Source organism: Sus scrofa, chromosome 1 (assembly GCF_054392235.1).
Source record: "Sus scrofa isolate SSC_HxYL_T2T_F1_AM1 chromosome 1, Sscrofa_HxYL_maternal_Yorkshire_Landrace_v2.0, whole genome shotgun sequence".
Lineage (NCBI taxonomy): Eukaryota > Metazoa > Chordata > Mammalia > Artiodactyla > Suidae > Sus > Sus scrofa.
Window position 1 is genome coordinate 172,903,652 of NC_139383.1, and position 12,146 is coordinate 172,915,797.

General features: G+C 40.2%; 1 protein-coding gene across 14 annotated transcripts in view; it reads right to left on the reverse strand.

Annotated features, from left to right (window-relative positions):
* MALT1 (MALT1 paracaspase) overlaps positions 1-12,146 on the reverse strand; it is a 67,632-nt gene that overhangs the window by 20,708 nt on the left and 34,778 nt on the right. For 5 of the 14 annotated variants that reach the window (XR_014816266.1, XM_084977716.1, XM_021100025.2 and 2 more), the window contains 2 exons: positions 10,390-10,422; positions 3,427-3,630 (listed from right to left, as the gene is read on the reverse strand). Coding sequence is in view for 9 of the 14 variants with exons in the window: in XM_084977716.1 (XP_084833842.1) it covers positions 3,427-3,630; positions 10,390-10,422 (237 nt within the window). In the remaining 5 variants the exon portion in view is untranslated. Of the gene's footprint in view, positions 1-886; positions 949-3,426; positions 3,631-10,389; positions 10,423-12,146 lie in introns of all 14 variants that reach the window. The other 9 variants (XR_014816294.1, XR_014816283.1, XR_014816281.1 and 6 more) reach the window with 3 other exon arrangements.

A 12,146-nucleotide genomic window follows, 5' to 3' on the forward strand; every position in this document is an offset into this window, starting at 1 on the left:
AAAAAACCACTTTTTTTTTTTCCAATGAAATCTTAGGCTAAACCTTAATATGTAATAACAGATGAGAGCTGGATTTATCTATTGAGGCCTGAAGTGGAAGGTTATCCAAATCCCCCACCTAACAATAAAGAAAAACTTGACTTCAGGAAATTCCAACATAGTAACAGCTATAGTATTTTGAGCACTTTTAGCATGACAAGCACAGGGATAACTATCTATTCCCTAACAACCTCATTAAGTTAGTCTGTCCATTTGCTAAATCCTTTGTGTATGAGAAAGGTGAAATAACTTGGTCTTGGGCACACAGCTACGAAGAGAAAGGCCAGAGCACTGAGCCCAGGTTGCTCTCAGGTTTGCTGCGTAACCACTAAGCTGCCCTGAAGTGACTGAGTCCTCCAGAGTGAGTGAGGCTTTGCATACTCTGACCAGACTCCTTTAATCTTTGTCTCTATCAAAGCACAGCTCAGCTGCAGCAAGTGATGAATGTAGAAAGGCTTTGGGGGGTGGGGTGGATATGGGGCCAAATAGTTACTCTCTATCCTAGTTTTAACTATGTTAAGACAACTGGAAATCTTTATCCTTACTTAGCTTCTAAGACATGTAGTATAGTCAGTTATTTCTGTTCTTAGATTGTGTTTTTAATGTTTATATGTTTAAAATGAATTATTTTTTTTTCTGTTCTGTTAATTTGCATTTCTTCTATGAACCCACAGGCAGTATAATACAGAAAGGCATAAATGACTGCCTGTGTTTTCCACCTATGACATTCCTAGCACTCTGTCCCCCCTACCCCCCAAAGTGCTCCTGGTCCCCTGGGGCTGTCAGCTGTCTGGGAGGGCACAGTCCTGGGGAAACGCCTACACCCTCAGGCCTCTACCGCACTTACATGGAAAGCAGATGTGTCTGATGTTTGGGATAGTCACAATACTTCAATATAATGCAGCCGTCCTGTTAAGACATGAATCAGTAGTGTTTAAGAATCTTTCTAGCTTTCTTAAGCTGCCATTTTGCTTTAATATGCCTCTTTTTTCCATATTCCAAGTTGATGTTTTTTTATTGCAGCAAAGCTTTGGCATGAGCTGAAATCTTCTTGCCAAAACTTATATACATAATTTTTTTTTTTGGCCACGCCTGCAGCATGTGGAACTTCCTGGGCCAGGGATCAAACCTGAGCCACAGCAGTGACAATGCTAAATCCTCAACTGCCAGGCTACCAGGAAACTCCTAATATTTCTGGTTCTCAGGTTTGTAGGCACAAGTAAGTTTAGATTTAAAAAGGCAAAGGACTTAAAGCCAAAGCGACAATGTCAATAAGAATTGAGAATAAATAATCAAAACTCTTCACGTAACCCCTCACGCTTAAAATACTTCAGCAATCGCAGATGATGGTTAGTATTTTTTCCTTTCACCTCATTACTTTTGGGGAAGTTTCAGAAGCCTTTTCCTGTTTAAGCTATCTGTACACTTATAAACCAAGTTAATTTTTTTTTTTTTTTGGTCTTTTTGTCTTTTTATGGCTCCATCCTCAACATATGGAGGTTCCCAGGCTAGGGGTCTAATCGGAGCTATAGCCACTGGCCTACATCACAGCCACAGCAACGCGGGATCCGAGCAGCCGCATCTGCAACCTACACCACACCTCACGGCAACGCCGGATCCTTAACCCACTGAGTGAGCCAGGGATTGGACCCACGTCCTCATGGATGCTAGATGGATTCGCTAACTGCAGAGAGACGATGGGAACTCCCTAAACCAAGTTAAAATAACTAACCGCCTTATTACAGACTAAAAAATATAAACCAATTACCAACAGGGCACATTTGTATCATATACCCTACTATATTTTCATAAGAAAAATGCATGGATTCAGCCAGAGTCATCACTCATAAAGAAGATTACATTGTTAAAATGTCAGCATAATAACTGAAAGTCCAAATCCTAGGTATTTACCTTGATTCATTTGTGTAACAACTATAGTTCTTACTAGGAAGAAATTCATTTAAATCTTAGGAAGATTTTAAGACGCTCCCCCATCCCATCCATATACAGTAACATGCTAAATCTTGAAAACAACTTTTTTCTTCCATTAAAAATTCTACTTTGACCAGTTATAATGGAAAAAATAAAAATCATTTAAAAAAAAATTCCACTTTGAGAACCTTCAGCAGTTCTATCAACCCTGCCTCCTCATATCAGTCTAATTATAAATAAAAGGGTTAAATTTATAAATTATTGAAGCAAAATAATTGGAACGATAGAGGAGCCAAATTGATGCTTTGTTTATCGGTGGCATCCTAACAACAGGCCTAAAATGTCACTTTCCTGGCAGAGTGTTATCGCACAACTTCACGAGAAGCACAGCTCTCAGCAAACAGCTCAGGAGCATGACAGCTGGCCATCCCATACTTGCAGTTACGCCCACTGACAGAAAGACATTACCAAAGAAATTAGTTACTACTGACAGCATATTCTCTTTTTGTTTAATTTTGTTGCTTTTTTCTGGCCATGCCCGTGGCATGTGGAAGTTCCCGGGCCAGGGACTGAACCTGTACCACAGCTGTAACTAGAGCCACAGCAGTGACAAGGCCAGACCCTTAACTGGCTGAGCCATGAGGGAGCTCCAGCATATTCTCTCTTTAAAGAATCTCTATCATGTATGTGGTGTTCTTAAACACATTTAAATGAAAGAACAACATTAAACATTTACTGATAGGATTTTTGTGGAGGTCCATCTTTACATCTGGATAAAACTTTAGTTTACTGATTGTTACAATATGCCTCCCTCACCATCCTTTCCTTGTTAAATTTTAGTTCCTACTAAAGGACCAGAAAATGCCACGCAGTAGTTATAAAAAGGAAACGTGTGGAATGTACATTTGGTTATAACCTTTTATACTCCAAACACACACACACACACACACACACACACACACACACACACACACAGAATAGTGTATTACATATGTGAATATGGATTTTGCTACTTGGTCATTGGAATTTACTGTAGCTCTTGTCAAAAAACAAAACAAAACAATCACACAAGACAGGTAAGAATTCTAATAAGGACAATGTTGTTTTGACAAAAATGAGACATGAGAGTAAGGACATCAAGCTAATGAGTCATAAGGAGCTATGGAATGAAGATCAAGCCATATTTTATTACAAGAATAAAACTTTTCTTTCTTGGCTGCACCTGCTGCATGTTGAAGTTCCCAGGCCAGGGACTCAACCACATCAGAGCAATGACCCAAGTTGCTGCAATGACATTGCCAGATCCTTAATCTGCTGCACCACAAAAGAGAACTCCAAAAGAATAAACTTTTCAATTCAGCAAGTGTTCACCATACTTTTCTCTGTTTAACTCTTAACTTGTACAACAAAAAGAACAGTGGATAATTATAAAAACAAAAATGATAAATATCTTACCATAGACTCCTTTGTCTAAAAGCAGTAAAAATTCATCCACAGCGTTACGCATCTCATATTCAGTAAGATCCAACAGGGAAACGACTTTGAAATCCAGCTGTCTTAACAAGTTGGTCAATTCATATACATCCACCAAAGGAGCTTTAAGCTTGGGGTGCTCCCAGTAATTCATATTTCCTATCAAAAGAGCAACCTTGTCCTTTGCTGTTTAAAAAAGGGGGGGGGGGATTTAAAGGGGGATGTAAAAATTAAAACTTATGGAAATGGCATTATTATAAGAAAAAGTATGCTTTACAAGATTCCATTATTATTTAATTTCATTTTAGCACTAACACTTTTTTTTTTTTGTCTTTTTAGGGCCGCACCTGTGGCACATGGAGGTTCCCAGGCTAGGGGTTCAACTGGAGCTGTAGCTGCCAGCCTACACCACAGCCACAGCAAGGTGGGATCTGAGCTACATCTGCGACCTACACCACAGCTCATAGCAACACCAGATCCTTAACCCACTGATCGAGGCCAGGGATTCAAACCTGCAATCTCATGGTTCCTAGTTGGTATTCGTTTCCACTGTGCCACGATGGGAACTCCATGTGCTACCACTTTATGTAGCAGACAATATACTCTACTGAGGAATACAAAGGCTAAGAAATCAAATAACTGAAATTAAGCTTAATTGATGCTTTTGAGAACTAGGCAAAGGATATTAGCTGTATGTGAAGCATAATGGTATCTAATATCGAGGTAATACTTTTATTGAATTACAACTGATGGAAAGAATATAATATTCAACTAGATTTTTAGATCAAATTGCAAATAAGGAATGTTTGGAATTGGTAACCATCACATTAGGTTATATTTTTCTGACAATGGAAGAAGCCAACAAACAAAAGAAACACCAAAAAGAGGGACAGGAATTCACATCAGAGCAGGTAAGGGGAAACAACAAAGAGGAAAGGAAAGCAGGTGTTTAATACTGTACTTTTTTTTTTTTTTTTGCCTGCACCTGCGGTACTCAGAATTCCCAGGCCAGGGATCAAATCCACAACAGAGCAGTGACAGCACCCAATTCCTAACCTCTAGGCCACCAGAAAATTCCCTAAATATTATATTTTTATATTTTCAGTTGATGCACTGTCTTCTCTTAGCTTCTTAAAATTTTCCCGTTTGGGTGAGATGCGGCTCCCTTAGGGCTGTGTGAAGACTTTTTGTATGAATACTGCACAGTTCATTTTCTGACCTTAGTGCACTGAGGCTTCGCTCAAAGGTGAGGAATTTTTCTGTTTGTAAGAGGCAAAAAGATCCACACATGACTTTAAAAGTAAGCTCACTCAATCTGGCATACAGCTTGTCCAAAAGAGTTGTGGAAGGCTGAACACAGCTTAGGGTTTAAGAGGTCTTCAAAGTTGTACCTTTGCCAGTCGGGGGTGTGGTTAAAGGTTAAAGATTAGAGATGGTGCCATGACGGTAGGAGCCTGTCATAACGTCTTTCCCAAGGGTTGGCAATAGGGTGTGTGCAGCACACAAAACAGTCTGAATTTGTGACTGAGATACCAGGAGCAGCAGGGAAGGTGGAACGAGAACATGTGGCAGTCCTGGCCAGCTGGCTAAAGAGCCACCTCCTTCTGATGCTGGCCAGGACTTGGTGACCATGCTCTGTCACTAAGGGCTGTTAAGTAGTTTGTTTAGAAATTAATATGAATACCACTCTTTTGCAGTTGAAACAGACACAAATAATCACATTGCTGACTTGATATCTACAAAGTGTAATGTAATTTTAGATGTTTCAAATCATTAATATTAAATATCACCAAAAATCTCAGAAATTTCTTCTTTCCACAGGACACTCAAGTCTAGGGTTAAACAAAGTCTGGAGAAAGACTAGCACCAATTCAAACAATGCGACTCTCAAAGTGGCAGAAAACCCCTCTATGTGAAAAGCCTCAATACTTCTATGTCACAGCATCTTTGTTTTATATTTACATTTTCAGAGATTTCTTGCAAATTGCCTATTCTTATGAGTATGCACATTTTTGAAAAAATGAAATGATAGCCATATTTCTAATTCAATAAGTCACTTCAAGTGCTGTACAAATGATGATCTTCTATTCCAAAAAAGGCCAATTACTATTTAATAAATAAGTAAATTGAGACATGAAGCTCCTATTAAATGACCATTAGCTTTAATAAAACTCAAAAAACATTGAGAATACTCAAGATGCATTTCAATAGGAGGCAGTATGAGACTTATTACCATCTCTGTATTTCCTCTTTTTTTTTGCCTTTTTAGGGCCGCACCCATGGCATATGGAGGTTCCCAGGCTAGGGATCTAATTGGAGCTGTAGCTGCCAGGCTATGCCAGAGGCATAGCAACGCCAGATCCAAGCCGCATCTGCGACCTACACCAGAGCTCACAGCAACGCTGGATCCTTAACCCACTAAGCGAGGCCAGGGATTGAACCCACAACCTCATGGTTCCTAGTCAGATTCGTTTCTGCTGCACCACGACAGGAACTCCTCCTCTTTTTTAAAAAAATAATTTTCTCCTTAAATTAGAGATGTAAAATAAAAAATTAAACACAAAGAAACTAGAAACATACTCTCACACCAATTTACCCACTATAATAGCAGGACTCTGAGCTGGCTACTCCACAGAAAAATTTCAGTGCATTTTTTCCTGAGCCCATCAACCCTATCCAAGTTCAGAGATAATCTCAATACAGTGATGGATTCAGTTCAATTTGCCTGGAGTGATGGGAGGCAGAGGACCTGCCATTGCTGGCTTACATCATTATAGCTCAAATCATGAGATTCCCAGTGTGATTCAGGCAGTAAAGTGTCTGTAAAGCATAAAGGGTTTTTTGTGGGATATTATGATAGTTTAGAAGATATATCAGAATTAAGTTCTATTGACAGAAAACAATTATCAGGTATGTAATAGAAAAAAAATCACTGGAGTTTTTTTGGGGAAAAAAAAGCCGATTGTCAAATTAAACATTATAGGCTGTTTCTGCTAAGATCAATTCCTTTAAAAAATTATTTAAGTATAGTTGATTTACAATGTTAATTTCTACTATACAACAAAGTGATTCAGTTATACATATAAATACATTCTTTTATTTTTTATTAATTTCCTATTTTTGGCCATGCCTGCAGCATACAGAAGTTCCCAGATCCGGGATCAAACTCATGCCATAGCAGTAACAATGCCTGATCTTTTAACCCATTAGGCCAGGGAACTCCTGTATATTCTTTTTCACATTCTTTTCTATTGTGGTTTATGACAGGGTATTAAATATAATTCCCTATGCTATAGAGTAGGACCTTGTTGTTTATCCATTCTATATATAATAGTTTGCACCTGCTAATCCCAAACTTCCAATCCATCCCTCCCTGCAACCCCCCTTGGCAACCACAAGTCTGTTCTCTATGTCTGTGAGTCTGTTTCTTTTTCATAGATAAGTTCATTTGTGCCACATTTTAGAGTCCACATTAGTGAGACCAATTCCTTTGTTTTGTTTTTTAGGGCTGCATCCATGGTATATGGAAGTTCCCGGCCTAGGGGTTCAATCGGCACTGCAGCTGCCAGCCTACACCACAGCCATAGCAATGCCAGATCTGAGCCGCATCTGTAATCTACACTGCAGCTCACAGCAATGCCGGATCCTTAACCCACTGAGTGGAGCCAGGGATCAAACCCGTGTCCTCATGGATACTATACCAATCAGGTTGATTACTGCTGAGCCATAATGGGAACTCCAAGATCAATTTTTTATTCACGAGTTTTGTTATCTGCTTGAAAAGAATACTTGGTATAGTTTACAGAATGCAAGCGTTCAGTGATCTAAGAACTAATGGAGCTTAAAATGTATGTATCAATAGTTGACCATAACCCTTCAAAAACTTTCCCCCAATGATAATTTTTATGTTTATCTTTTTTTTTTTTTTTTTTGGTCTTTTTGCCTCTTCTAGGGCTGCTCCTGCGGCATATGGAGGTTCCCAGGCTAGGGGTCGAATTGGAGCTGTAGCCACTGGCCTACGACACAGCCACAGCAACACAGGATCCAAGCCGAGTCTGTGACCTACACCACAGCTCACAGCAATGCCGGATCCTTGACCCACTGAGCGAGGCCAGGTATCAAACCCACAACCTCACGGTTCCCAGTTAGATTTGTTAACCACTGAGCCATGACTGGAACTCCATGTTTATCTTTTATTATTATTATTTAAATTTTTTTTCGGTCTTTTGTCTTTTTAGGGCTGCACCCGAGGCATATAGAGGGTCAGACTAGGGGCTGAATCAGAGCCATAGTTGTTGGCCTACGCCACAGCCACAGAAACTCAGGATCCTAGCCATGTCTGTGACCTACACCACAGCCCATGGCAATGCCAGATCCTTAACCCACTGAGTGAGGCCAGGGATCAAACCCATATCCTCATAGATTCCAGTCTGGTTCATTAATCCCTCAGCCATGACGGGAAATCTGTATGTTTATCTTTAAAAAATTTTTTTAATTATAGTTGATTTATACCCCAATGATAATTTTTAATAGCTAGTACTCAAACTATCTTGGAGCATTTTTTGAGTTTAATAGTAATAAAAATGATGGGGAAATAACTTACCTTGCCCACTCTACTTGTAAAACAGTTCCTGAGTGATAGGTGAACTGGGTGGATTTAGAATAGAGAAGCAGACTGTAGTGGTCAAAATAAGAGATAACAAAGACTCATTCTAGGAATTAGTTGTAGAAAGGGAAAGGAAAAGTCAAACTTTAGAGAGATGACAGAGAAACCGGAAAATGTAAAGTTGAGAAGATAAGAAGGAACTGAAGAAACCTTCAAACTAGCAACTATATAAGCGACTTATGATGGTTTTCAAGTGATAAAATAAATGGAAGAAATTTTCTGTAGAAAAACATTTACTGTAAAAGCCACCCACAATTTCTTGAACACAAACAATTTATTGGAAAAAGGAAATGAAATAAATAAATCAAATGCTATTGATTAAGCAACAGAATAAAATCACTTCAGAAAAATATTTGAACTACATGATCCTAGATGTCTTCCAAAGGTTTAAAATACATATGAAGTGCTACCTGTTTGTTAAATTAAAAAACCTTTAGCCATCCATCAAAAATTGAGTATTAACATCAAATCTGACCGGTTGAATGTTAATCCTTGTTGGTCTCATGCATCGAATCTTTTAATTTCTATGTCCTACAAAATAAAGTCCAAATTCCTTAGTCTGGTGACAAAACCATCCATACCCTAGTCCATGCTACCTTCCAGCTGTGGTAAAAGGTGATCCCCTGAGGAACCAAGGTTTCCTGTTCTCCCGAAGGGTGGTGGCCCTCACCCCAGCCCCCAGTCTGGGCTGCCCTGTGATTCTCTTTGAACATAATGTAGTGTTATACTCTGTCCATTCTGGGTCTAAACCTTAAGAAGTCCTGAGAGCTTCTAGTTTGGGGAAGCAGCCACCATGTAAGAAATTTAGCTACCTGGCAAGACCACAAGGGGAAGGAGGGGAGGAGAGAGAGAAGTAGACTGACTGTTACACAACAGGAAAACAGGGGAGCACACGCTCCTTTAAAGGGGCAGCCACTATTTAGCCACAAATAACAGCGATCACTGAAGCTACCACTTTTCAAAAGAATCCTGAAATCTGGATTTTTATATGTTATCTGATCAGTGACAACAGATTCTAGTTGTTAAACACAGTCTGGGCCATGCCCTCCCTCAGCTAATGCCCTTTCCCTTGCAGCCTGCAGCAATCTCCTGGCTGCTATCCTTATGGTGTCAGCCTCCACCCCTATGCTGATGACGCCTGTGATGATCTCTGATCCTGGCCTCTCCTTAGAGTTCAAGGTCCATGCATGAGGCTGCCTGCTGTGCATCTCTGCTCAGATGGGACACACATATCCCAAACCGGTTAGGTCCAAAATGAGAGTCATCTATCCTCAGAATCTTGCTTTTGATTCTGTATTTTCTTAACTCAGTGGGCTGTACTACCACCCATCTAGTGATCCATGCAAGAATCCAAGCAGGCATGGTGATTCCTCTATTTTTTTGGGCCTTGCCCATAGCACGTGGAAGTTCCCGGGCCAGGGCTTGAACCCGAGCCACAGCAGTGACAACGCCAAATCCCTGACTGCTAGGCCACCATGGAACTCCGATTCCTCTGTATTTTTTATACCCTATACTAACGAAAACAGCTGACTCCATTAATTCAAGGTCTTTTGAATTTATCCTCTGCAGTCTTCTGCGTTATCTTGGTACTACCCTGTTTTGGATTTCTATAATTTCTTGACTATTGCAACAGTCTGTTAATTTTTTCCTAACGTAAACGTTGTCCAACCTCCAGTTTATTTTCTACACCAATACAAGCAAGACCGGCCTTTCAGACAAATCTCACCCTTCCATCAAAGTTTCCTTCCAGTGGCTTCTCCGAGGAATGGGGTCCTCAAAACCTGGTTTCATCTGGATTCTCTACGTGCCTTAGTGCACCCTCTGCCATTTGCAACTCACCAAAGACAACACCTCCTTTCTCTATGACATTTATTCAGGATTTCATGTTCTGTCTGGAAGGTCCTTCTCCTCTTCATCCTTCAACATACAGAGCTGCTCCTGCAACCTTTCCGGTGCTTTCCTAACCTCCAGCCCCACCTAGAGAGCAGTCCTCATTCCCATGTGACCTATACATGTTTCCTTTTGTTAACATGTTTGTATGTTGCCAAAACATAGAAATCACTCCATAGAAGCTGATCTGGTCCCAGAAACTGAATTTCTAATCTTTCAAAGTCTTCTATAATTTTTTACAAATATTCAAAACAAGACATTTGGTCTCAATGTTATTCAAAAATGTGTGAAAGTTGTCACTTTAAAAAAGTCTCATCCCTCCATGATCCCTGTAAGAGTTACCTTCTATAACTGTATTTTGATTAAGCATTATAAAAGCTCTTACTCACCCAAAGGTTGCTCAGCTGTTTGCTCTTTATTATCTAAAGAAAGATAAAAACACAAAGATAAAGAGTTGTTATCCACCACACACACATCTTTGGGGTTAGAGAGATATGGAAGCAATGAAAGACAGAATGTGGTTTCTAACAGCTAAATTACAATTTGAACGTTTTCAGGTTCTTGATAAAAACATATACCTGGCTGGAAAATCAGGGCAGAGACAAGTCTTTGGTAATTGATTCCAGCTGGGGGTGACAGCCTTTAAACAGGTTAGGTGGAAACTACAATCTGAAAAAGGTTGGTGGTAGAAATAGGCAGCACCAGGAATCGTTAATATTTCCTGAATGCTGGCCAGAGAGAAAGGGCATCCCATGGTCATGCTTTTTGTCATCTACTGTAATAAAATGAAATACCTCCCAGTCCCAAGGACCACGCAGGAGGAGATGCTGGGCAAGTTAGAGTTCAGTCAGTAATGTACTCTAGACAGGGTAACTCTTTGCATTGCTAATAATAGGTATGCTAATAGTCTACTAATAGTAAAGTCTATTAAATGTTTTTCTTAAACTAAATTTTTTGGTGTTTCTAATTCTTGAGGAGAAAGGTTATAATGAAAGAGGGGGCCAGGAAAATTTTAGAAGTTTAGTGGTGGTAGAAAACTGCAAAAGTTTTCCTGAAATAGCTTTTCATAATGTTCATTGAAGGGCATGAAATAACAGACAAATTCAGGAAAAGGGGGTTCAACCCAGATTAAGAAAAGCAACTAAAACTATGTGATGAGGGTGGTTCCTTAGCAAGTCTTAGTTTGGGGTGTGTGCAGCCAAGTCTCATGGAGGGAGGCTTCCACAAGCCTGGCTGGCACCACAGCAGTGACATGCTGGTGATGGTGGCCTCTGGTTTGTCGAATGTGTTTATATGTAATCAGCAAGGCCTGAGCATCGCTCACAATAATAGATGTTTATTAACAGAATACGGGCACGAAACAAACTAGTTATTGCTTAAAAAAAAAGAGCAACAATAACATGTTGAGAAATAAGAGGGATTTCTACAGATATTAACTGATACAATTACTGTCTTAATCTGCTCCTGCAAGGTTTTATTTTCAGATACAGTCCCAGTCTCCATCACTGCCCTTCAGGACATAATCTGTACTGACATCCTCTGTCTTCATAGAGTCCTCGCTAATCACTGTGCCTTTCATCTCAGTTAAGGCTTCCCTTAAGCTGAACTTGTTCAGATACCTGTTCTGATTAAAATTGCCCAGAGAATGATAAATACACCTGCCAAGTGTCAGTCTCTCTCTCTCCTTTTTTTCTTTTTAGGGCCGCACCCGAGGCATATGGGACCTCCATATGGACCTCCCAGGCTAGGGGGCAAGTCGGAGTTACAGCCAAAGCCTATACCACAGCCACAGCAACACCAACTCGGGATCCGAGCTGTGTCTGTGACCTACACGACAGCTCATGGCAATGCCGGATCTTTAACCCACTGAGTGAAGCCAGGAATCAAACCCGAGTCCTCATGGATACTAGTTGGGTTCGGAACTCCCCCAGCTGTCAGTCTCTTAATGGCCAGTGACCAACTACTTATCTGTACAGCACCAACTAACTTCACTAATGATACTTTCACTTCAGTTGCAAACACCCACCCAACTAGTTCAGGTACATTCAGGGAGGAGCTTCGAACAAGGACCCAGGGGATCTGGCAAATGTTTCTCCTGTCAATATTTCAGAGGCTGCTCCTTGTCTTTCAAATGAAAGATCACGTG